The sequence below is a fragment of the Dermacentor silvarum genome, chromosome 8 (assembly GCF_013339745.2).
Source record: "Dermacentor silvarum isolate Dsil-2018 chromosome 8, BIME_Dsil_1.4, whole genome shotgun sequence".
NCBI classification, from domain to species: Eukaryota; Metazoa; Arthropoda; class Arachnida; order Ixodida; family Ixodidae; genus Dermacentor; species Dermacentor silvarum.
This window is the reverse complement of record NC_051161.1, coordinates 50273866-50301295: the sequence shown is the minus strand read 5'-3', so window position 1 is coordinate 50301295 and position 27430 is coordinate 50273866. Positions and strand designations below refer to the sequence as shown.

Here is a 27430-nt window from a genome sequence, read left to right as displayed (position 1 = left end):
ATGTTCGCGTGAACGTCAAAAATTGATAGCTTCTTTAAATGACTAGAAAATTGCCGCAAATATTTATAGGTATGGTTTTGCACACGAACGGGTATGCACCGAGGAATTGTGAATGGTATTTCTCTTTTTTTTTTTTCGCAAGGTTCGTTAAGCAGATGCAATGATGCGTGTTCAACACTCTGGAATTACGTTGGAAGCGCATGCTACCAATTAAGTGTTGTTACTTTTTTGTTGGCACTGCCATGGTCATCCTGGTAGAGAAGATAGTGGTTTTGATCTTGACCGGTGACAAGCGTCGATTAATGAACTTTTCTCTCGTTAAAGCCGGCAAAGCCTGTCAAATTGCAGCTTCGCCGCGTTTATTGCTCTTCGGTGAATCCTTCCACGTGGTTACCTAACGATGACCACTTGTTCTTTAAAAAAAAAATGGCGCTTCAGTAGGCAGCTGTACGGTGACACTGTCATGCTGTCACCGCAACATTATTTCGTCGAGCTTAAGTCAGCTGACGTAACGAACACGTCGAGAGGAGCTACAGCAGTTTGATAGGATGCAGACATCAAGTGTAGCCAACGTATAAGCGCACAGCAGTGCGCCCGGCACCAGTTCCGTGCAGCATTCGGAACATCTCGAGTCAAAGTTCGTCGAACAAGCATCACAGACAATCTGGCCAACAGTCATATCGCTCCGCCGCAACGCATCGCTTCTCTGCCTTGTTTCAAACAAGAAATAACCAGCTTCATAAAAGGCTATTTTTTTTCTAACGCGACCGGACTATCTATTACAAGCGCGCGAGAATGTGTTCACCTCCGCCTGTTCCGGGGTTTCACGACACTGCACGTAACTATCTTGATGAAAATGTTTAAGCTGGCCTACGCAACTCATGCCACTGACAAGTGTGCTGCCACTTTCAAGGCAATTAAAAACTTCAGCGTAAGAATAAAAATGTGATTGCAAACGTCAGTCATTTTCGCGGACGTCTGCTCCTCTCGTTAAAATCAAGGTAGCGACAACGAGCGTGAATGCAACTAATCTTTGACGTGTTTTTTCAAAGATCGACGTAATTGTCAACACATGAAAGAACACTGCGAAAGTGTACTTCATATAATAGATGTACTGGAGGTTGGCTTCTCTTGTTGCTTCACAGCTGCCTATAGAGATAACGGCATAATCAACGCTGGTGATCGCTTTCCATGAGAATACACTCGCCAAGCCCACAAAACGGATACGTCGTGCTGCAATAACGATTCCGAATTTTATTTTCCGTTTTTTTTTTCATATGTATACACATACTCGTATTTATATGTATACACACACACACCAAACCCGCTTTTGAACAGGGGATTAAGTGTGCCGCTTCTCAGTTTACGAACTGGTAGAGTTATGGTAAAATTAGGTACCAGCGACACAATAGCGCAGTGGTTAACTCGTCCGGCTCCCAACTGCACATTGCGGCAGGCACATGGAGTTTGATTCCCAGTGGCGTTGATGGAAAAAGTCCTGCTTTTATTCAATTTATGGAGCGGGTGAAAATGATGGCGAGGAGGTGTCCTGACCACGACGACTCGACGATGGTGACGACGGCAGTCCTCGGCGTAACGGGAAGGACGGACCGACAGACACAGCGAATCCTGCCCTCGATCCTGCACCTGATGTCGCAGTAAAATAAATCGCGGCTCCAGACAAGGCCAAGCTGTGTCGACCGAAGAAAACGTTGTCATCAATCCCCTGACGTTGTCATCAATCCCGGTAGCACGAAGCTACAGAGGAAAGTTACATTTGGGCGGATGACAGTTTTCCAATTCGTGAACCTTCTTCCACATAGCGGGCTTCCGCGGAACTGATTTGCCAGATTCGGTGTCCCTGTGCTTCGAGTAGTCGATTAATTCGCCCTCGCGCTGCGATCTGCTAACCTCCTAGTTAGCTCAGATGGAAGAGGGAGCGCCTCGGAAAGGCGTTGGCCCCGGGTTCGACTTTTGAACCAGGACGAGAAACCCGTCTGGGTTTACATCGCGCTATACAGTCGGCTGGATGACAATTTTCACTTGCGTGAACCTCCATCTACCTTGCAGGCTTCCGCAAAACGGATTTGCATATTTCAGCGGCGTTGACTGATCAGCGCCTAGTTCATTTTAAGCGACCCTACTGCCAGCGTCCAGGTTTGAGACAACCTTCTCAGGAAACGCTTTAAAAGAACGAGGCGTTAATAACGAACGCGCTGGCGACGACTGCTTTTGAGTCGGCGCCTCTTCGCTATGCCAAGACAGGAAGCTGGCGGGCGCGCAAACGTTTAACAACAATTGAAAGTCGCCTCGTTTATGGGGACGGGCCATGTCCGCACACGCCGCTCGTATATGGTCCCGCCCATACGGAGAACGCAATCAGCATTCACCACTGGCGCCTTTTAGCGATCGCGTAGGAGCGCTGTTTCCCTAACTGTGCTACGCCCTTGATTTGTAATGCGAGTCACGGACGCCTCCTACAGGAACGCGCGCTCGCCTACAACACGGTCATCGCGTGGCGGTCCTTCTTCGTATGAATATTTGTTTTACCATGGCGCCCATTCTCCTTGGCATGCCAGTGGCTGGACCTGCGCTCCTAGAAAATTCTGTGTCACCAATGTATTGTTTTTATTTTAGTAGTTATTACAGTTGTACGCGAACAAATCAAAAAGTGGCAAGCTTCTGCACGTTGGAAGATCCATAGACGCCCTTCCCAGCATCCTCTCACTAATAGGAGCGAAGTTTTTGCTATCGCACAAGCATAACATGCGAATACAGCTTAAATTTACTTAGTTTCTGTTTAAGGAGTCGATGAACACGTTATTCTGCCCACTCAATAGCGAGTTTTGTAAATAGCGTCCCCCAAGCAGCATTCTCGTACCCAAAAATCCAAGCTCCTTTGTATATACGCATTTTACGTTCTTTTGTACTCTCTTTTGCGTTCTTTTGTACGCCTCGCCCATAGCGTTCCTTAACTTTGGGTCCCTTATTCCTAAAACTCCCTAATCTTCTCCGCTCCGCAGAAGAAGCCGGCCGAGTTGCCACCATTCATCGTGCCCGGACCGGGAGGAGGAAAAGGAGGAGGAGTCAATGGCGACTTCCCGGCGGCGGCAGTCGGCAGGACCTCCGGGACCGCCGCGACGACGGCGACGACCCCGTCGGCGACGGGGGCTGCCTCGTCGGCGAAGGCCCCGCCGGTCACCACCTCGTCCCGTCTTCCCGGGGCAGGCCTCCCCGCGTCCCCCTGCATGCGCAGCCGACGACTTCCTGGCCTACTCGTTCCAACGCAAGGCGCCCTACCTGGTGTGGGACGACGAAGGCGGCGGCGGCGGCAGCGGCTGTGCCAGGCACCCCCACCTCCCGCACTACCAGGGACCGCTTCGTTCCAGCCGGCCCTGGACGCTGCGACACTCGCGACGGTGTTGTCCGTGGCCCTGCGTGCTGGCCACTGCACTCGCCTCGGGTCTGCTCTTCGGGGCGCTGGTGGCGCTGTGCGCCTACCTCAGTGGTCAGTCTGCGGGGAGGACCTGGGATTGAAACTGAGCTATAGTCGTCGAGAGTTCGTAGTGGTTGTCTAATGCCGCTCTCACAGTGAAGACGAACGACAAAATGAACCACACGGGACCACACAAGTGTTTCCGTGAGCTTACCTGTTATTGCGCAGCTCAAAGGCGCCCGTTCCTGAGCTGAGCGTCGGCGTCCCTCGGCGTAGTCGAGCGAACGAGAACGGAGAAAGGATGAAAAAACGAAGCGTGGACAGCTGGGCTAGTTGGTTGTGATTAGCATTATGAAGCATCGTTCCAGCGCACAAATGAACACGGACGAGGAGAGAAAGACAACAAGAGGCGTTCTTGTTGTCTTTCTCTTCTCGTACGTGTTTATTTGTGCGCTGGAAAAAAGCGAACGCGGAGCGCAGCAGGGGATGAAAGACGGCGATAGCGAAGAGAGTGCGAGGAGGAAAGCGGAGAAGGAGGGTGCAGCGGAACCATGAGGCGGAAAGCGGAGGAAGAGGGTATGGCGAAAGCGTGAGAAGAAAAAAACACGTATAAAGCTGCGCACAAATTTCGCATTAGGGACTATCGTAATCGTCGGTGAATTTTTTTTTCTTTCGTCCCAAGTTTGAGCGCTGCACGGACAGTCCTCTGCGAAAAAGGCACCATGAAAACTGTCCGCCTCTACATACTTTAGGCTGTGTTCTTCTAAAGCCAGCTACAGAAATGTGCACTCACAAATTTAGTTACACTAGCGGCCGCCTATAAAACGAAAGGTATTTGCAGAAGCGGGCTTCTCCGCAACAAAAATCTTATTGTGGAGAAGTCAGCTTTGAGGGCGTCTTTTAGATTCGTGTTGACACTCCACATGCTCTACATGCTCTAGCTGAGTTCTTTAAAAAAGTAACACAAATTACTTGACAAACATTGTTCGATTCTAAGCTAAGTTACACAGTGTGATGGTGGACGATAAGGAAAAGAAAAGGAAGGATCACTCACTTTCTTTTTGTCCCCTCCGTGCATAACTTATACGTCCAATCATCGACATTGAACTTTTTGTTGCATATATATACGTGCCTAAACTTAATGCAACTTTCACAACAAAGACTAATATGGCGACGTCAATGTGGTCCAGAGAGCGTACAACCAAATGAAAAATTATCTTGCGCATAAATATTTACTGTCCGTGTTTACTTTCTCCCTTGCTTTCTTATGCATACGTTCACCTATGATAAAAGCCCGTCCGTACACGAGGTGGAATGCGTCGCGCGCACGCGTGGCACTGCAGTATAACGAGCGCGGGCCATTAGCATATTTCCTCTAAGGCCAACTGCCGATCATATCCACCCCATTCCACAGCCTATAAACATCGGTTAAGACAGACTTATGAGTAGTCCAACGCAGGCACGCAGTTTTATGCATTCTTGTGCAACACTACGCTCAACGGACAAGTAAAATAAAAAAGTGATGAATTTACAAGGCAGTTTCGAGCAGTTCTACATTGGCGTAAAAAGAGAGAGAGAGAGAGAGAGAAGGTTGCTTGGGCACCAACGTGTATTGCAACTTACGCTTCTGTCTCTTCTATTTTTCATATTTTTTCTTCTCTTTCATGTCTTGCAGTGATGACCAGTCAACATATGCACCCATGTAAGTGTTCTTTCTTTTTTACCGCATGCAAGCTAAGTGCTTATATTTTGCAGGAGTGGAAATAGTACAGTTCAGCGAATGAAAAAAAAAATAGAAAGAGTCATGTATAGCAGTCTTTAAAAATACCGAGGTCACATTTACTCGGAAAAAATATACAATAAACATCAACCACAGAACTCGAAACCCTATCGAGTCGATCTGCTACACCGAGTCTTTCAAAAGACACCTCCAACTCACGCTCGCGCTCAGATTACCATGTAAATCATCCAGCCGCTGCTCCCGCCTTGCCAAGAGCCCAGTTCACTTGAGGGCCGCAATTAATCTGGCACGGGCTCATTGCCTACAAGCACTTTCTCGTTTCCAAGACCTATGTGCTACTCTATTGCTTGCCTTGCCCACCGATGCATGTCACATATATCTTCGCACGCATTTCCATTCACGACCACCTCAAACCGTTCACCTGCCCCCCCCCCCCCCCCCCCATCCCCCCTCTTCCGTTCTCCTTTATCTTGGCTCCCCACAGCCGTCCGTCTCCTAGGCGCCGTCAGAGTGCTCGAGGGCGACGTGTGGGACCCCAACCTGCTCAATTCCACATCGAAGGAATTCCGCATCAAGTCGGCCAAGTACGCCAACATGGTGAGTCGGAAGAGGACAGTCCAGGCCAGGAATGGTGGCCGGGGGCGTAGCCAGAGACGGCGCGGGGCGACACACCTGGCACGTGCCTCCCCCCCCCCCCCCTCCGAAAACAATGCGTGGCTACCCCACTGGTGGTGGCCAAACCTCAGTGGCGTAGCCAGATTTTTTTTTTTTTTCGGGAGAGGTACGCACTTATTGACCTGGGACGGGGTACGGGAGGGACGAGGGGGCACGTGACCAGTGTGCCACCACCTGGCTAGGCCAATGCCCAACCTGATGCACGAGAGACACTGTCAGGTTGCTGTTGGTAGAAAATTAATTATTTAAGAATGAAGTGGTTCACTATTACAGTGGGAACTGGATAATGCGAAGCATTTAGGGAAGAGCTTGTCGTCGGCCCCCAAGGTCGGTCGATACGCCAGTCAGGGGTCGCGCACGGCCGCCGTTAATGGACGAACAGCTCTTGAATCAAGCCCGCAAAGAAGCCAGCGTGTGCGCCAGCTTGTCGGGGACAAAGGCTCTGCAACGCGAGCAAAATGATTGCAACATGCGCCTCGAGGCGCGAAGGAAATGACGTCGGCAATTTCGTCCACTGTGCCGGATATGCACGATGGCGTTCGCCCCTGGTGAGAGCGAGCTTGTTGATGCCGCAGTTCGAGTCCTTGTCCAGGCACGAGCGTTACAAATCGAACCGATCAAAATTAACTGCCTTCTAGCGGCCACACCCTTAGTTAGTCGTGCACAGCTGATACGGAGCAGTGTTTGCGTGGTGCATTTCAATCAGCCTGAACAGGTATGCAAAACGAGAGCACGATTGCGGCGACGCGGTGAAAGCTGCGGCTCGTGACCACGAGTGTTTAACCAAACGAGTCGTACGGAAATACGCAAGGCGGGGCTGTGTTGCTTAAACGGAAAGCCGTTATCACACTGAAAGGCTAAATGTTCGCTCGAGGTTTCCTTTGAAAGGTCCAAACGAAGCTTTGAATGTATTTTACTTTATTCAGACACGTATATAACAGTTCAGTGCAGTCTGATAAAAGGAGATAGGCAAAACGTGCCTCAGTAACGATACCTTGTCTTTTTCTCCCTTTCTTGTGTCTGTGTTTTTATTGCGCTAAGTTACTTGCTCAGTTAAGGACAACCAACTAGCCCAACAATTAAATCTCCTAAACCCCGGTGACGGTAATAGGCCCATGACCAGGTTGGTTTCGGTTTCTTAATCAGTTCAAGAAGACGAAAACATACTAGTTATTGAAGTTGTGGCAAACTTTTCTTCTTCTAGTGCGTCGCCGGTTTAGACATGAGCTAGTAGTAAGGGACGGTTGAATGAAGTAAAAAAAAAAAATAGGAGGTGAAACGGTGGAGTAGATCAAGTGAAGGGACGCACAAATAAAGCCCCAGTGTTCTTAACTGTGCTTGGTTCCACAAAGTTGTTGTCTCTTTAGCTAATTAGACTAGTTAACCAGACTTGAAGGCAACGCTATGGCGCTGCGCTGCTAAGCACGAGGTCGCGGGATCGAATCACGGCCGCATTTCGATGGGGGCGAAATGCGTGTGCCGTGCATTGGGTGCACGTTAAAGATTAACAGGTGGTCAAGATTAATCCCGAGTCCCCCACTAAGGCGTTCCTCATAACTAGATTGTAGATTTTGGCACGTAAAGCCCCAGAATCTACTTCTCGCTTACTGTTCGACTACCACGTTGGACGTCCGCATACCGTTGGCTGCCAGCCGTGCATTTCGCAAGGCTTGTCTACTTCCCCGTAAGTAAATGGTCGCCGCCTACTTTCTAATGTGCTATGCCTTAGCGGTCGTTTATCCGGGATAATTGGAATGCACACAAAGCCGCGAACGCAGTCACGACAAGCCGCAGCGCTCTGCGTTGCCTCAAGCGGGAAATGTTCTTCGCCCCGTGTTTGCCTATATATACTCGTATATAGTGAGGACCGTGACGGAGTTTCAGTTCAGTCCGTGACTTAAAATACAGAAGATTATAATGTACCATACTCTAAAGGAACACCAAACCTTAATTAAGTTTACGCTTTAACGTTTTCTTGGATGATTAAGCAGCTTGTTGACTCGGAGTGCTAAACTAATGAGGGCGGGCTTCCTGCCTGTCTGCGCGCATGCACGCGTCGTGTCTCGCGTGCGTCGTGCCATGGACACGCGTAGCACACGACCATTAACAATGAATTGTAATGACGCTGCCTGTACGTGATCAATTGCTATCGAAATGTCAGGCGTATGTAAAAGCACGATGCTCACACAGAGAAGTGGGTTACCAACTGGCACTTCGCATAACGTATGTACCGGTGCGAGCCAATGGCAACTGACCATGTTACGACTGACGCCAACGCTGATGGCTAGGATGCCGCGAACCGAGAGCTCCGAACCGCCGTCGCAGTAATACATAGCTGTATTGCTGTTGTATTAATAGATTACCAGAACAGGTCGTGTCCCTCCCTTCCCCTGCAGCTTTCCCTTCATTGGAACGCTTGTCTTTGTCCTTCGTTTCTTCTAGTGTCCGTGTTTAGCTGCGCTATCCAGATACCATTCCATGATGACCGACCAACAGGCCCATATCGCCACCCTCGTCGATTCCCCTTCACTACCACAGAAAGTTGCCCCGAGTAAAGTTTAAGGTTTTCCTTTTCAGCGGTACCTCCTTTCTTTCTATCTTTCTTTCTTCATCTTTTCCTTTCTTGTCCTCTAAACCGATATATGGCAACAGCTGCTGGCCGCACACCGCAGTGGCAACTTGTGAAGGACATATACACCCTGGTATGAGTTACTGCGTCCTTACAAATCAAAAATGCTTGGCTTCGCAGAGAGCCGATAGCGATCACTAAAAGAACTAAAGCGCGAGCCAGCTTCGTGTTTCGTTTCGTGTTTCACGGGCGTGGAGGAGAACGGCCTATCAGGGTAGCTCAAGGCTCCCCGAATCGTAACACGCTCGACGAAGTGCCTTCAGTAATGACGACCCAGTTGAAACGCCGCCTGCGTCTAATGGCTGCTACCGATTCAAAGCGGCGTACTATAGTGGTTATTGATTTTTTTATTTTTTATTGCATTGTTTGCAGCTCGAAGCAGCATGCAGGAAGTCACCGCTGCTCAACAGTTCTTTGAGCAAAGTCACTATCTACGCGTTCCGGTAAGCAAATATTTCTCTTTTTCTTTTCACTTTTTTTTATTGTACTCTGTGAAGCATCTTAACTATTTTATTCTGTTGTTGACAACTTGGTTGTCTGCTTGGTTGTTTCTGTGCTTAGTTCCTGATGTATTCTTCTATTTTTTTCTTTCTCGTCTACTTTTCCCAGTGTGAAAAATTGATTTAACAAAACCCGATGTAACGAAATTTCACTTAATGAAGTGCTTGCGATTTTCGACGGATATTCGTAGAGCCTAATGCGTTGAAAGCCTCGAAGTGACGAAGTAAATTTCAACGTCTCGCCCAATTTAACGAACTCTCTGGGGAGAACATGGGTGAGGAAACATGTCACGGGCAAACTTTCGCGCTCGAAATGTCTCGAAATTTATTCGCGTAATGCTGTAGTAAACATATTAGACCATGTCTGTTTCAAGCGGGCCGTTTTCCTTTTACGAAAGCGCCCGTACGTCGCAGTGTCTCAGCATCGAAAGCTCAGCGTCGGCTCAACCAGATGGCGCCAGCTTCACTGCCGCAGACGAGTTGAAAAGTGGATTGTCTTGTCTGTACATGACTTATTCTGCACTTCTCAAGTCCTACAATGCCCGCGCACGCGAAAATTACGTATTTTTTCAGCCCTTGAATAAATATTATGGTATTCGCAGGAGTGTTTTCATTACTTTCGATTTAACGAACTACTCGAGTTAACGAAATAATTCTCGTGCCACATCGTTTTCACTAAATCGCGCTTTCACTCTATGCTGCTGCACGTAAAACCCGTCTTCGCATATATGTCCAACCGTGTGATCATTTCATATATGTCTCACATACTCGTGGCTAATGTTATACGTGCAATTGTAGACAAATGAAACGCGCGAACGGTAAAATATAAGTTAGCAGACATCTCACAGAAAACTCGAAAGTAATATCTCTAACTTGCATTATTATCCGGTCGCCAAAGATGGCGTATAAAACGCCCAAAACGAAGCGTTCAAGCCAAAATCATGCCACCATCACACGAACCGACCAAAAGCGATAACGAAAGAACATGTTCTGGCTAGCCCGAACTTGTTGTAGGGTTTCATTTGTCCAGGACGGTTCTTATTTTTTTTTACACCTTTGACAATTCATACTACATAACTTAATTAATTATTCGTCACATGTTGCCTCGTAATCGACTTCGCGGGGCTCGTAAACACAATCCTATACAGTTTTTAGGTTTTTAGTTAAGGAGACCAACCAAGGGTGTGCAGGCGAACCCGGATATATCGAATCTGAAGGGGATCACAAAAAAGTTCGATATATAGGTAATTCGATATATAAAATATTTTTTACAATAATTTTCAAGGGGAGTTTACCGTAGTTCGTTATACACAATAATTCTTTATATGTGTTTCGATATATCCGGGTTCGATATATCCGGGTTCAACGGTATTCCGATTGATAAATTGAACTGAATTCAATCGGATCTTTAGATTACACGTGATGACATGTACCGTATACGTTGCTTATCCCGTAACGCAGACAAGGGAGCCTAATCGTGCTGTTCGAGCTCGAGGTCGACAAGCGTCACACGCCCGCCGTCGCCGACCTAGAGAGCGAGTTCCGGCAGACGCTGCGGCGTGAAGCCGAAAAGGGACCCCGAGGCGCATTCGGCCAGCTGAAGATCGACTGGAACGCCATACAGATGACGGGTAAGACCTCGCAGACACGCGCCGCCGTTCGACCGTCTCTTCTGCGAAGCGTTCATGAATACAGTGCACTGGTTGAAGCAGCGTGTCGGTGTGGCTTGAATTGTACGTATAGCTTGTTGTTCACGGAAAGGCGTTACGAACACATATACACACGCACGCACACGTACACGATTTCTTGGAAAGGTTTAGGTCGCGTGTCAATATGTATTTTGCCAGAGATACACACTGCTTGATTGAAATTGAGGAACTAAGAGAAATAAATTGAGGGCAGCATGATTAATTCAAGGCATGGAGAGGACTGCGTGACTCTCGTTCATATTCATAGGCCAAGGCGCTTCTACCAGACGTATTCGAAAAGGGGGTCAAGGTTTTTCACGTAAGCTAGCCCATACCAAGGAAATGAAAAGAAGTGATTTTTAGGTCGAGGCACTTGGAGTGACGAGCAACAGCCAATACGTGCATTGATTGATTTTGCATGCTTGACATTTCTTCTCGATTGGATACGTGCTTCCAAGAACGAAGTAATCGTGGTCCAGTTTAAATTTGTCCGAAGCAATTCGATGCATGGCGTGAATAGCACGTGACCAATGATTTCACGAGCAAGTGCGAATGACTACTATTGTGCTCTCATCATGGCTCCTAGATCTCAGAGGTCAGAAGTTACTCCCGCTTCCCATACGGCATTGGGATACCAGAGACCCAAAAGGCGCCCCAAAGCGCGCTTTGTCAACTGCTACCTTCACACATTCTGGGGCACTTTATTTTTTTTTCTTTTCACAACAATTACATACGCTCACGGCCTATAACGTTCCGCTTCTGCAGCAGGTAGGCACTGGCTGTTGTTGTTGTTGTTGTTGTTGTTGTTGTTGTTGTTGTTGTTGTTGTTGTTGTTGTTGTTGTTGTTGTTGTTGTTGTTGTTGTTGTTGTTGTTGTTGTTGTTGTTGTTGTTGTTGTTGTTGTTGTTGTTGTTGTTGTTGTTGTTGTTGTCGTCGTCTGCGTTGTCTATTTTTTACGTGAAAGACAACTGCTACTCACTAGAGAATAATTATGATAATTATGTTGATTTGAAATTAACTACGTGGTTTGCGCTTGCAAAATATAGTACTGCTGCTGCTGATGCTGTTGTGCTCGCAGAGTAGTGCACAACGACTGTTTGCGCTCGAGCTAATTGCCTGACTGAACTGAATGAACTGGCCATTGAGCAAGCTGTTACCATACCGCACTTCTGTGCCTCGAACCTCCTCCTGTCCGTATCTTCTCTTTCCCTCCAGAAATGTCCGAAAACAGTTTGATCCGTCCGGGTAGCCTCCACCGACGAAAGAGAACACAGCGGGCAGCAGCGCTACGGTGGACTACTACGACCGGGAAGGTGATCAGGAGCACCGGGATTCAGACCAGTGGATAAACCAGCACAGTCAGGATCCGAGCGATTATTTCGCGCCACACGACAACGAGAGTTCGCCGGGGGCCGCCGGCGGCGCGAACTCTTGGCAACCCTACTTTCCAGAACAGGGAGAAGGCGGCGAACGGGCCGAAGGCGAGGTCGGCGAAGTCACGTGGGAAAACGCGCCCGAGCTCTCCGAAGACGACGATTCTCACTACGACGGCCCGCACGATCGTCAAGAATCCAACTCGAGTCAGCAGCATCAGGAGGGTCACGCCGTTGCTGCCGTTAACGAGCACGGAAGCGTAGTCGCGACGACTAGGCCGCAGGTAGTCACGGAGCCCGTAGATACGACGGAAGACAGGTACCTGCACGTCACCGAGGCGTCGCCGCCAACGGGAGCCCCGCGTCCCGTTGCAACTAGTCAGGATGTGTTTACAAATAAACACGGCTCAGAATTGACCGAACTTACCGTGGGAGCCGGAGTCGTAGTCAAGGCCAACGGAAACCCGGCGCAAGTGTCCACGAAAAACGCCACTAAGGCGACACCCGCTAAGCCTATCCTTGTCAGCTCCAAAGACGGGCAGGAGTCATTGCCTCCTTTGGTTTCTGTTGAGGGTCCCAACGTCGCAAGCTCCACTACCTCACCACCTGTGCGAAAACCGGTGGTGCACACGCAAGTGAGCGGAACTGTTCTTTCATCCGCAAACGGCGAAACAAGCGCCGATGGTTCGCCTGTTTGGCCACCGTACAAACCACTATCCTCCTCTGAAATCAGAGTTGGCGAAACACCATCAAGGGAACCGATTGAAGGGAGCTCTGAAAAGCCGACGCAGGGTATCGGGCAAGCCTGGCAGATACACCTAGACGATCCTAGTACCCACGCAGGCCCCGGCATTGTGCTGAATTACGGACCGAGACCTTCCCAGACCGCGACGAACGTGGGCTTGTCGCACGACTCTTCGGCAACGAAGATGCGTGACAAGACACTGGCTTCCGGTATGACGTTGTCCGTGGGGACCGGTCTCTCAGTTCATCAACAGCCGTCAGTCCAGAAGAACAATCACAGGAAGGAACTGACCACGCCCAAGCCTACCACGTCGACCACGGAGTTCGAGATCGGCGTGGGTCTCTTCGTGCGGCCTCCCGTCGCCAGCGGCAGCGATAAAAGCCAGGGAACTCGCGTTCAGCAGACCACAAAGAAACCGGAGCCACAGTTCATCGATCTTACCGCAGGCCTAGACGGTCTCCAAACGAACGACAAGGGCCAGAACCCAGCCAACCCAGTGCCACCGGGGAGACCGGCGTCACAACCAGCTTCGGAACCTTCCTGGCATCCAGTGGCAGAACCAACCCCTGTTATAGTTTCAGCACCGGCTCCTGAGATCGTGTCCAAGCCGGTGCGAAAGCCAGCGCCAGAATACTCGGAGTTTGAAGATGTTCCTCCTCCCAGTGGACCTATTGTTGTCCATCAAGACAGAAACAATGAAAGTGCATTCATTCCTATAGCTCATAAAGGCACAAACAATAAAACTACATTCATTCCTGCAGCCCAACAAAACACAAATAATGAAACTGCTTTCATTGCGGTAGTTCATCCAAACGGAAACAATGAAACTGCCTTCAGTATGGCCGGCGGGACGCGCGAAGGACATGAACTCAAGAACCCCGAGATGAACATCACCTCCATCTCCATTTATCAGACGGTAAGCACCAGCAGCGGAGACCATTCCGAGGTGCACTCGGTCATCTACTCTGGCGGACAAAACTCCGGTGGACTCGCCAAGTTCATCTCCGGTGACTTGCCTTCCAAGGCCGGCGCGTACGACTCCAAGTACACGCCCAGTGACGAGAAAGGTGTGTGACCTTTTTTCAGCTCTCCTCTCTAGGTATAGCAAATGTGCAGGGGGGAAACGGAAAATGACCACAAGGTTGGGGCATACATAAGTGCACCGCCGGTCCATTGTTGGACGCTTCCTACCGTCGGGTCAAGAGCTGATAGACGTGATAACAAATACATGAATAAAAATGCGCTGAAGCATAGTCTCACTTTCGTTTGCGGAGTTAATGAATAAGTCAATAATTAAATACAGAAAGCTTTGTACAGTTCTTAGGGTGAGCCTAGGAAGTGAGTTTTGGTCGGAGGTTTACTCGTGCACATCCAACGTTTCATAGATATGGAGTTATTGAACGAGGCTCCAGCACACTCAACAAAACTTCAGGACGTTGAGTAGCAACACGTGACTCTCTAAGGAGCTTGGAGCCAGACTGGTCGACATGGCCGACTGGACTCTATATACGCTCGTTCTTTCTTCAGCTTGCTTCTCGCCAGACTGTTGATAGCAGGGTATAGCAGAGAGCTCAGATAAATGTTGGCATAAATCGCATACTGCACACATACGGTCCATAATGTGCGTTTTCGTGTAGTGTACACGGTGTACACTACACTGTATCTAATGTACAAGCACGCCATCGCAACGAGGTACATGGCAGGTAGTGCTCTAGTGAACATGAACGTCAGAGGCGCCACTGTTACATCCTCTGGCTGCCGCGTCGCCCCAGGCTCCAGGCTCCTTACGAAGCCAAGCGGTGGTCCAGGAGAGGCAAATCGCGTTCAATCCCTGGCTCACTCTTTCGTAGTACGTAAAAAAAAAAAAAAAATGCGTAGCTTGCATTAGTGGCGCAAGGCTAAAGAAACAGCGGAGCTGATCGGCACCTAGCTAGTCCTGGCCTTACGAGTTATGCTTTTCCGGAATTTATTGATTATTGATCAATAATCAATAATCAGCTATTGATTGGCTATCGATTGCCTATCGCAAGGTATTGGCCACGTATCTGGGCTAGGCTAAGCACTACCAAGTCATCCCCAGCATTTTTTCCCGGAATTTATTGATTATTGGTCGATTATCGATCAGCAATTGATTGGTTATTGATTGGCTATCGCAAGGTATTGACCACGTATTTGGGCTAGGTTAAGCACTACCAAGTCATTCCCAGCATTTCCCGGAATATAATGATTATTGATCGATTATTTGATTGGCTATCGATTGGCTATCGCAAAGTGAAGCGAGGCGCGGCTGTGCGCAGTGACGTCATCGCTAGCGCGGCGGCGGAGGAGCTAGGCAAAGCGAAGCGCAGCTGTGCGCAGTGACGTACGTCATTGCTAGGCGAGTTTTTGCGAAGGGTACGCGCGTAAACGAAAAGCTCCGCTGTTAGAAGCATTATTGAGTCGGAAGTCGCATTCTGTACGGGTCTTGGGTGTCCCAGGTACGGACTTCTACGACAAGGGCAGCAAGAACGGCGATAAGTACGGCTACCGGCCTCCATCGACCACGGCAAGTCCCGCGCTGAAGGTGGTGACGCGCGTGTCCTACAGCGTGGTCACCAACGCGCCCCTCACCAAGGAGTCCGTGCACGAAAACGACATCACCAAGCACGGAGAAGGCAACGGCCTCAGTGGCGACGCCGCAGCGGACCACACGTCCACAACACCCCTCGCCGTGCCAACGACCTCGAAGCGCGGTAAGCGAAATTTGCTCCTCCGTGCAAGTGTCTCGTTTCCGTTGCGTTTAAGGCCACAATGCAATGACTGGCTTTCATCGGATGACCCTTTGATGCTTTGCTATATATTCCATACAGAGTTGTATACTGCTTGTCGGATAGCTGGTGGGAAAAGTTGCTCGCCCGAAGAAATGCGGGCTACACTGTAAAACAAATTACACCCTTAAAAGTGAATAAGGTTACAAATCTGTCTATAACTCACAACCTAGCACTCAAAAGTGTGTAAAATGGGAGTTATAGACCAATTTACACCATTATTCAAGCATAGGCGTGTAAATTATTTTACAGTGTAGTGGAGGTGAAAGAGAGGTTCATGGTGTCGGTACGGTTTTGTCGATTTGAGAAGTATACAGCTGATGCGGAAGATATATAACCGGGTTTATTATTGGTGCTCGAAGAATATGTGTCTGAACAAAACAAAGAAGCCTGCGCTTTACGTATGAGACCTTTCTTTTTTTTTTTCGGATGGATGGATGGATGCAAAACTTTAATGTAAGCCCTGAGGTACGCGACTCAGCGCGCTGCGGGCCGCTCCCACGTTGGGACGGTCAGGCCATGCCCGACCGCCGCATCGTGGTCTTTTTTTTTTTTTTTTTACAAGTAAAACAAGAGTAATGTTTGCATGTAAAAGCGTGCTTAAGATAACGTCGTCAACGCTTCGTATACTATGTATAAAGATGCACGTCTGTTGACTTCTCGCAGACTGCGACTATCTGAAAGAGATCAAGTGCAAGAGTGGCGAGTGCGTTCCCCACTCGGCACTGTGTGATCGCCGCCTCGACTGCCGGGACGGATCGGACGAACGGAACTGCTGTGAGTGCGCGCTTTGTTCCTTCTGTTTTACTTTCCTCTAAATTGCCAATATTTCTTTATTTCTGATGCCCAGGCAGAAATGGCCTCCTCTTAATCGAAATACCACGTGAAGACGTGAAACACATGCTGATAAAGTTCGCAGAACTCCCCCCTCCCCACACACACATTTTTTTTTTTTTTCCCCGCATCCTTGGACCTACCTGGCAACGAGCAACCAAGGCTGCAGTGTGCCGCCGAAAAACGCTTCCACGTGCCGGTTGGTTCACGCTATGAATAATGAACCGCAGCACCAAGACGCAATAAAATGAAGTAAAACGCAGTAATCGGCACGAATGATTGTGTTCGGTCGTTATAATGTAATAATATACTGATGAAGACCGAGTCATGAAGGCGCCTTAACAGCACAACTCTTCAACGGCGCTGGAAAGTGCGTCTTTCGTGCATTTCACAATGTCTCCGATGCGGTAGAGGGCTTCTTTAGCCTTACTGATGAATGGGAAGACTTCTAGCTCTTCATCTGTGGAGAAACTTGCAATTACCGAATTGTTATAATGCTTACTGATGAATGGGAAGACTTCTAGCTCTTCATCTGTGGAGAAACTTGCAATTACCGAATTGTTCTAATGCTTACTGATAGTGAGAGTAATTTTTTCTGCGCTGATTTTCACTTCAATGGGGGAAATGACTGGCGTGTTTCAAGTTTTCTGGATGAACATACGTGGGTGACGTAGCATATCAGTGTTCGTTAAGAACCTTTGCGCATCCGTAAGTATAGATTATATTGGACACTTAAGTTAGTCTCAATTGCTGCCTCTCCATTTTTTTTTCTTTCCTTCCAGCTTGCAAGGATTACCTCAAGCACGAACGGTTGCAGCACAAAGTTTGCGATGGCATTCTCGACTGTTGGGACTTGGCGGACGAGATTCATTGTCGTAAGTGACCTTGACAACATACACGGCTCGCCATGTGGCATATGTGTTCCCCGTATGCCTTTTACGTCGCCGTCCATTATACACTATTAGTTTTGTTTTCGTAAGTGTGACAGTATAAACCCTCGTGCGGGCTTTCTAGTGCATCGTATCCACGTAAACAGGGACAATATACACTGCTGTGGTACATTTCATTTAGTGCTTCACACGGGCGTGTACATCGAAGTGAATCCATGCAATGACTATCTATCACGTCGAAGTGGTGGTAGGGATTGTGAGACAACGACATCGATGCATGCAAATCGCCGCCACGGTTGTACGAAACTTGATGCGTATGCATGAAAACATTGAAGCGTCGACGAACTATTTTGGCGAGTTAGCAAATGCACTGCGCTGCCGTTGGATGTTTCTGCTCTGGCCACCGTAGTTAATGGCCTCGTGTTATTATTGCCTGTTCCATTCTTTCTTTTTCTTTTCTTTTTTTTCCCAGCCTGGTGCAGTCCGGAGATGTTCGTGTGCCCCGGAGCCAAGCAGTGCATACCTCAGCACAAAGTGTGCGACGGCCATCACGACTGCCCTTACGGACTGGACGAAGTTCAGTGCGGTGAGAGAAAGGGAATTTTTTTTTTTTTACTTTATATAACTGTATTCATTTCTCACACTTGCACGGCGTCCAATGTTACACTTAAAAACGGTTGTTCGATATGCGACTCAATTCGATGCATTCGCAACCAGTACGTCAAAGTTCACGGATAGTTACAGCATGGTCCGTAAACGTGCTTCGCTTTACGGAGTACCGGGACACTGGAGATTGTCGTGCATAAGCTGGTGGCGCCAACTGGTGCCGCTTGCAACAACTGGAACACACGAGTTCTAATCTCAGCGATATTGTTTTCGGACAAGCTAAAACTCTCACTGAATCCTAATTCAAGGCAAAGACCGACAGATGACAACACACTGAGCAGTGAACTACTTAATGGACTATGGTAAAGTGTCTTAGACAGGTTGGCCGACGTTTCGATAGATGGATCTGTCTTTGTCATCCTTGGCGTGCATGTAGTGGTTAGGGGAGTGACGTCTCACCTGTACTTTGTTGGACGTACGGCGAAATTTGGTGTATATACGAAACTCGATATATTGATGTTCGGTCTTATGCTGCTGTCTCACTATTTATGCATTCGTTTGACGGTCGATCCTCAAACACTATCGACACTGACACGCAGTGGGTCTGATAGACGAGGAAGAAGAGGCCACTTCCATGTCTTCGGGCCAGGGCTACCTGCAGCTGAAGCGCAACGGCGTCTGGGGAAAACTGTGCGTCGACCGGTTCCCGCGATACCTGAGCAACGGCACCTGGTCTCTCGGGGAAATCGGACACGCAGCCTGCAACACCCTCTCTTACAGGTTGGGCGTGATCACGTGACGTAATAGAAGACATACCATAGGCTGAGCTGCGCAGTGTGGCAGAGTATCCGCCGCAGGCCGGCGGCCGCGTTAGATATACGCTCAGCCAAATTTCTGGTCATGCAGCAGACATGACAAAGCATCTGACATATGACACCCTGCGGCACAAAAGTCCCGGGATGCAGTTATAGAATTTCTCAAATTTCTTGTATTGAAAAATGCAAAAATGGTTGAGCTTAGTTACGTCGCATGAATTGCGATATGTGAAGCCTTGCAAGTGCTTTCTTGTCAACACACTGAAAAGACTAAGCTTGCCAGTTTAAATTAGGGATTCTTATCTACCCGCCGTGGCTGCTTTGTGGCTATGGTGTTGGGCTGCTAAGCACGAGGTCGCGGGATCGAATCCCGGCCACGGCGGCCGCATTTCGATAGGGACGAAAGGCGAAAACACCCGCGTACTAGCTTAGATTTAGGTGCACGTTAAAAAACCCCAGGTGGTCGAAATTTTCCGGAGTGCCCCACTACGACGTGCCTCATAATGAGATCGTGGTTCTGGCATGTAAAACCCCATAATTTAAATTTCTTATCTAGACTATTTGAATAACTTTCAACTCGACCATACTGTATATCTCATATAGCACCATACTGCATATCTCGTAGAAATGTATGGGATTGATTGATTGACTTTATCGTGTCAAAGCTACACCTCAGCTGTGAGGTAACGCCGTAGTCTTGGAATGCGGATATACTTCTGCTAAATGGGGTCGTTTACATGCGCCGGAATCTCAGTACTCTTATCTCGTCACACCTAATTATCGTCAGTAGGACAGTCATATTTTGCTTGCAAACGTGTTCGTTTGTGGATACCATGATGCATCTACCATTCACGCTGCTGTGAAGCTGTGTATGTGGGGCCCTGTGGCTTTGTCAACCTCGGGTCGTTTTCAACAGCCTAACCGCTGGCCTCCGACATCATCTCATATTCCATGACGTGAACAATTATTTTTATTATTATTGTTACTACTTTCAAAATAGTTCTTTTTATTCAGATTCTTTTTCACTTAGATTCCCCTGCTTTTTTTTTTTATTTGTAACGTATGTGTGCGCCAACACTTAGATTCATTGTTGTTCCTGGGCACGGTAAAAAATCATTTATTGATTGATTGATTATTTACAATACACCGATCGTTAGTTGCCTAGCAAGACTTACTTACACTTCTCATCTTCTGTTCTGTATTATTTTATCGCGAACTATACAGAGGGAAAATTGACAGGCACATAAAAAAATAAAATTAAAAAAAAGGTATAGATAAAGTAAGATAAAAGGATGAGCCAACTAGCCCAGCAACAATTAGCGATAGCATTCTGTATTACTTTGTCGAGTAGAACAATGCAGTAACTGTCGCACGATTCTCGCGGTTCAAGCTTGCGTTTTCTTTGCTTACAGGAAAGTGCTCGCCATCCGCAGATCGAAAGACAAGAAGCACGAAGACGGCAGCCGGTACTTTGAGATGAGGCACGAGGACGACGAGAAGTCCAAGTACGTCACGCTTTATTGCCAACCTAAGCGGAGTGTTTTCATTCGGGAGACAGAATCTATGGGGACCTGAACAATACTGTGACGTCTTTGGATTTCACTCTTCGAAAACAGTAATTCGAACGCTGCAGGGAGACCAACTCTCTTCTCAGGTTCCCACAAAAGCTTGCTTTATGTCTTCAATGTTTTTAACGTGTTTCGATGAGGGAAGTGTCTAACGGTTTACTGTCAAACTTAATCAGCGAGGGTACTCGTTTGGGAGGACGAATGTGTCTCCAACTTAAGAGAGAGACGTTGTTTGAAATCACTGTTTGAGAAAACAACTGCTATTGTTTCGTCGCCTGTACTCGACGTCTCTCTGTTCAGGTCCCGACAAATCATTTGCTTTTAGTGCGCTAGCATTAGGAGTGTCAAAGTTCTACATATATACATATGCATATATGAAGGAAGTAGTTCTTCGGATCCGGTGTTTGATAAATTAAATGAAGTGCAGGCCGCCCGTATAAAAGCAAAAACACACATTTAATTTCGACGTTTCGGCCAGCGTGTGCATTTATGAATATATACTTTATAACTGCGAATAGACGCATTAATGAACGGCGCGGCAAATTTTGCACACCTTTCTTTTCTTATTTTTAGTTGTTATTAGGATGCACTATATTTTCATGCATTAGGATCTATACGAGAGATGATTGTTGCTGTCCTCGAAATACTTGAAGCAACTCTGCGATTGTTTCCCCTCTTTTTTAGAAATCTCGAATTGTTTTCGTCATTTTAATTCTCATTCCTGTGAAGATTAAATATAGCGCATTTAGTATTGCGACGGAGAGATGCCTAACCGGTGTACCAAGGCTTGAGTCAAGTCTCAAAATACAAATATATGAAAAGTCGCAGTCAAACAGAACGATCAATTCCTCGTTCATACTAGGAATCTAAAAGCTATTATTTCGGCGCAAACGCTTTTTTTTTCCCCGCGTGCTGCGTGTTTCCACAAATTAACATAAGTGCAAATAAATTTAACTCTAATTATTACAATTCTTCCCATTCCAGTATCGCTCTCATGTACAAGGAGACGGACTGCCCAAGAAAAGAGGTGCTACACATCAAGTGTTCAACGCTTGGTAAGAGACGTTGCTGAGATAGCCAAACCGCGTTAGGCAATACTTACAATGGAATCGAAATCTAAGGGCTGGCAGGTGGGTCTGGGCTGATTGGCACAGCCGCTGAGTCACTACAGTTAGTAGTGAGGTTTCAACTATCGATCCCGAAAGAATTGTTTCTTTCAATAGGTGTTCTTAACAAAAGTAGCGCTAATTCAAAACACACAGACTACAAGGCGATATCCACGATCACACGCGGTCTTCTCCTTGTCTTCTCCGAGTGTGTGGCTTGAATTCGCGCTAACAGAATCCACGGTTGTGTTGTGTTGCAGTTGTGTTGCACCACCCTGTACACAGTCGTGAGCCGTGTGACAGAGAACCCCAAATTGGTCTTAATCAAAGATTACTCGCGATGTGTGTATTGGTATCTGGCATGTCAACGTGTAACGATCAGTATAGCTTTCCAGTTCGGGACCGGGAGGGAAGCTTGGGCTAATTGGCGCAACATCGTAAAGCAGCCCGAAAGATATTGACGGAGGGAAGACGCAATATACATATATGCGCTAACTACACATTGTAGTTATTAGTGGTTAGTTAGCGTCTGTATGCGTTTCGCATCTTTCCTTTTTTTTGTGTCTTTAAAGCTGCTCTACTATTCCTGGTCTCATCGAACACCTTTATGCGGAGCATGTGTGTTTAGCCACTATCACTCAAAACCTATTTACACCTTTATGAGTGTTTAAACGGTGCTCGGTTGTTGCATGGCTAACACCCTCACGTTTAAGGGGTAATATCAAATTGTTGGTGGGAACCAATAATGACATCTTGTTTGCCGACTTTTTCCTGCGAGTAAAAACGATGACAGCTGTAGCAGGCGACATGAAAAGTGCATTAAATAATGTTTCACTATCAATCCCTGTGATACTCTCCTGTCGGATATTTCTGTGCGTCCAAGGCTGTCAGAATGATTACATATAGTTTTCAACTACGTCCTTTGTCATCGCACGTATAGTTATAGCTCCGTTGTTGTCCTCTATAAATTTTTGTAAGGCCCTAAAGGTAGGGGCGCTACCCGTGTGACGAGCAAACACCCTTAAGGGTGTAAACATTTTTAGAGTGTATACACGGCCTCTTGAAAGCAACGCGAGCGTTCCTTTTCATATTGACTCGACGGGGTACTTCCTCATGCGCAGAGTGCGGCATCCGTCCGCTGGGCACGTCGCTGCGGCAGCGCATCGTGGGCGGCCACAGCTCGGCTCCGGGATCCTGGCCCTGGCAGGTGGCGCTCTACAAGGAGGGCGAGTTCCAGTGCGGGGCTGCGCTCGTCAGCGACCGCTGGCTCGTCACTGCAGGGCACTGCTTCTACAAGTCAGTCTGCGCGCGGTGTTTTTTGTCCTGTTGTCTATAGCCTTTTAGGCCTGTCTCAGCATTATATTATCTTTGACATTAGTGTTCTTACGCGGTTGTCTCTTCTACTGGGCTAACGCGATGTTCGCAAAGGGGAAAGGAAACGGTCGAAGGCGATGAAGAATTAACTGCAGTTGATGGAATCGTTAAACTAGTCGGTATACGGCGGGCCCGGTTGAATTATTAAAATCATTGTTTGAGCTTCCTGCAAAAAAAAAAAAAAAAAAAGACGCTGATGTTGGTGATGAGAACGTGCACGAATGAGCGAAAACTTACATAACGTTTACTTGAACACACGCAGCAAAAGGTTCAATGAACTACCGTTTTGGTTATTAGTGAATCGGTGTTAAAACCATGCGGAGTCTTTGTTGTGAGCCTTCAACAGAATGACTACAGAAATTGAAGAAACTATTATTACAAGGACTATAGTATCCCACCTCGTGGTACTTAAGGAGAGCGAACTTTCGTAACGTAACACAAAGGCGGTGTTCTAGTCATTCAAGCCTGCCAATTTCTTCCTTTATTAAGGCGAAAGCCTTGGATGGCTCATGGGTTGAAAATTTGACCGTCCAGAAAATTCAATGGCACCAAAATTGATGGCACAAAAACTGACGGTGCCACCATGCCACATTGTGCCACCGACAAAGGTTGTGAGTTATAGCGCCTTAATTAACTCTACCTTAAATAATATATAGTTAATTAAATCACTCCAACCCATGACCGTTGCTGGGAGTCGGACCCACGACTTTTGGTGTTACTTAATGCGATGTTCATTAAGGCACCGTTAATTTATATAGAGTTAAGTAAGGCACGCGAACCCACGACCTTTGGTGGCAGAAAACAAGTAATAGGAAGCAACAACGCATTCGAATGAGAATGTCAAGTAATTTAATGAATGTCTCGTGAGCGCGCAGCCTTTCGCCTTCATATCCTCTTTGGCGTATGCTAAAGCGACTGTCGACTTTTTTTTCTTTCCCTCGTGACAGCACGCTGACGTCACACTGGGTGGCACGGATGGGCATGCTCCGCCGTGGTACCGAGATGCCTTCGCCGTTCGAGGTGGTGGCGAGCATCTCGCACGCGGTCATCCACCCGGAGTACGTGGACAAGGGCTTCGCCAACGACATCGCGTTGCTCAAGCTGGACAAACCCGTAGACTTCAGGTAAAACTTTATGTTTCCCCATCTCTTGCGCCAGCGATCAATCTATTGTTAATCCGCGCACCAAATCAACGAGACGAAAGGCACGACGGTGGGAGAAGAGAAAGACGGTGTGGCGGCGGGCACCGTATCTGCCCTGTTGCGTTTCGAGCAACTGAACTACGAGAAGAACCGTGTGAATGCAAAGACAGGAACACCATGCAAGAAGCAACATAGAAATAGCGTAAGCGCTGACTACTTGCGTTGTAGTGCACGTTAAAGAACCCCAGGTGGTCAAAACTAATCCGGAGCCCTCCACTACGGCGTGCCTCATAATCAGAACTGGTTTTGGCACGTAAAACCCCAGAAAGAAGAAGTACTCTCTTAAGTAACCACTTACACTATTTCTAGGTTTATTCTAGTGTAGCGTCCTTTTCTTTGCATTCGCGCAGTAATTCCCCACTGTGGTCACCCGAACTAACCAACAGCCAAAGAAAAGAGCAGATACTATAATGTCGAGTGGGAAAAGATGAAATTACAAAATAAAGGTCGAACTGTTAATACATGAATGTGCTGCGTGAACGGTATCTTGAGATATTGTCAATGTTACGACAACGGCTGTTGTGTCGTTTTAGCACCAGTTATTGTGACAATGAGAAGACGCACCTGATTGATATGCTATGAACTGAGATGCTGCTCATCTCGTGGTTCTTGGTTCTTGTTTGCCGCCCACAGTAGGCTTCCTCTTGAGTCACCTGGTGCAAGCATACAGAGTGGCTTATAAACTGAATTGGTGAATGAACTTTGTTTCTTCCCAGTGATTACATTCGACCCATCTGCCTGCCGAGCGACGGTGAGACGGAGAGGCCCAGACACACATCATTCTGCGTGGCGGTCGGCTGGGGAAAGCTTCTAGAAGTGGGACGCCTGTTTCGTAAGCATTCTTCTTAAGCTTCCTATATATTTCCGGACAGCGTCTCGAGTTAAAGCTCGTTGTTGTTGTTTTTCTTCGCTACGGGGAAATAGCACAGACGAATATGACAACACTCTACGCGCGTCTTGTTCATGCCTGTGTTGCTGCCTTCGTTTTATTTTTGCACTATTTTCGCGCAGCGATTTCTCTTTTCGCGTTGATCGTCGCACTGAAGACGAATGCGAGAATACCTAAATATGAGATTTTTTGATGACAAAACACCCTGCAGTACTCAGTCTAGTATGTTGAAATAAAACCGAGTTTCACTGGAAGATTGGAGATGTGAAGTAATCCACTCCGGTTCAAGAAGCGACGTCTCAGGATGCGACCAACTTTTCGACACGCGGACTTGTCTTCGTCATTGGCTACAGCCTGAGACATCGCTTGTACGACCAACTGTTGATTACCTCAGTCTAAGACGTGCGCACTCACACTCAACTAAGCCTTGAATAAGTGCGCCTCACACCGCCTTGACAAAATTGATCAGCGACGTGAACAGAACGACACACGATCGACGCACTATACGAGCGTGACGTTCGCGGTGTCAAATTCGCCGTCGCACTTGCTCTGATTAGTCAAACACTGTGTTTTGTGCTGGCTTCTCCTAAATGATGACCACTCCATCTGCGTACGTGCAGCGGACACGCTGCAGGAGGTGCCATTGCCGGTGCTGACGACCGAGGAGTGCCGCCGGAGGACGCTCTTCCTGCCGCTGTACAACATCACGGAGAACATGTTCTGCGCCGGATACGAGAGGGGAGGCAGGGACGCCTGTCTGGTGAGTGCGCGAAACTACAAACTGCACGAAGCTACAATATATATATGCCCGACGATTATGATGCTCCCTAATGCGAAATTTGAGCGCATGCTGTACACGCGCTTTCGTTTCACGATATGTTGAGACAAAGAATTCGAGACCGCAATCACCGCGTGGTCTGGCTATGGGCCAGTGCCGTCAACGCCTTCGCAGAGGGAGGGGCAGTATGGGAAAGCTGGCATGATGAGCGTGATCGGAGCCAGCTTTGGAAGAAGACAACGACGAAGGCGCGAGGGGCAGTATGGGAACGCGGGCAAGATGAGCGGCATCGGAACCAGCTGTGGAAGAAGACAACGATGTACGCGCGGCCAGTGGCACGAGCGCGTTCGCGCGCTTACGCCGAGAGCCACCGACGAGCCATCTGTGGAAGAAGACGACGACGAACGATGCTGTCTTCGCGATGCTGTCTACTTTGACATCTTCGTGAGAATTGAAACGAGACTTAAGATGGCCGCCGTCCGCTTAGCTGTCTATTTAGCCGCCTTATTGCAGAGTATCGGAACACACCCGATGACGAACGCGCGCGTTCGCGCGGTGACGCCGAGGTACGGCGACACTCAACCCAGGAACGGGCGCCTAAGAGCTGCACTCTAAAAAGATAAATATCTCACTCTGCCGGAGTTGTTCAGTTAAACTATGCCTAAGACAGAGAGACAGACAGATGCGACACTGAGCAACTCATACAGTTAGAAGCCGCTAGGAACTGCGAGGTGTATGGTTTGTAACTGCCCGACATCTGCCAGTCTTTGCAAACGCTTCTCTATATTCGGTGTAATCCCTTCACCATACGGGAGCTTGTTGAAATGCTTCGTTATATCCGAGCTTAATACTTCTATACTTTCCACAATATCCGACCCATGTTCGTGCATGCTGGGCTGGCTGTACCGGCGCCGGCGACCGGCGGCGCGTTCCGTTGGCCTCGCCATGCCGCCGCATCGGGGCGGCGATGCAGGCTGCTTTGCTGGCTGTCCTCTGGCTGTCATTTGATATCTGAGTATTTACGTGATTCCTTGGCATTTTAAGGGGGCGTTTAATCACCTGTATGGTACTTACGAAGAAGCCAAGCTCAGGATAATGTAACGATTATCTTACAATTATTTATATTTTTCGCACTTTGTCAGCAGTTGAAGTGGCTCTACCTCCACATGAGTGGTGGTCGAAAAAAAGCAAAAAAAAAAAATGCACGGCGCATAAAGGTCAGAGTCGTGGGGAGATAAGAGACGGTGCGGGGTGAGCGACGAGCGCGGTTGTTGGCAGAGTAAAAGTGCGCCCCACCCCCCCCCCCCCCCCGCTCCCTCCGGCGCTGGCTTCCCGCTTCCTTGCTTGCGCGTGGGAGATTGAGTGCGTTCGCTCTCCGTGATAGCGCGCGTCCCCGCACGCTTCCGCTCGGGCATACGGCGCGCGGCGAAGATTTTATCTATAGGGAACCTCACGGCGACGGCGACGCCCACGGCAGAAATCCGGTTGAAGTGCCCATATAATTGCTATCGCAATAAAAGAAGAAAATAGAATTTACAATATCAACAGAAAAGCTAGCTTCTCCGCAATAAGCGTTCTTGTGGGGTGAAGCCCGCTTTAGCGGTTATTTTCGTCCTGCGCACTGTAAAGTGTATGTTTACGGAAGCGAGAACGTTACCGTAGCAACGGAAAGCGTCGTCATAAATAACAACGAAAAACCAAATCTCTCGTGTCGAACCAGCCCCTCTTCGATTCCCCGAAGCCTCTGCCGAATGCGCCATTAGCGCAGCTGCTAG

At 48.1% G+C, this 27430-nt stretch overlaps 1 protein-coding gene across 1 annotated transcript in view; it reads left to right on the top strand.

The window, feature by feature from the left end:
• Window positions 1–27430, top strand: part of LOC119462121 (uncharacterized) — a 107122-nt gene that overhangs the window by 76948 nt on the left and 2744 nt on the right. Inside the window, 18 exon segments of the mRNA XM_049671953.1 lie at window positions 3024–3508; window positions 5112–5138; window positions 5662–5774; window positions 8854–8924; window positions 10443–10612; window positions 11884–11993; window positions 11996–13853; window positions 15264–15518; window positions 16260–16370; window positions 17210–17302; window positions 17790–17903; window positions 18523–18703; window positions 20151–20243; window positions 21291–21361; window positions 22534–22708; window positions 23734–23910; window positions 24705–24820; window positions 25498–25637. Coding sequence (XP_049527910.1) covers window positions 3091–3508; window positions 5112–5138; window positions 5662–5774; window positions 8854–8924; window positions 10443–10612; window positions 11884–11993; window positions 11996–13853; window positions 15264–15518; window positions 16260–16370; window positions 17210–17302; window positions 17790–17903; window positions 18523–18703; window positions 20151–20243; window positions 21291–21361; window positions 22534–22708; window positions 23734–23910; window positions 24705–24820; window positions 25498–25637 — 4293 coding nt within the window. The 5' untranslated portion in view covers window positions 3024–3090.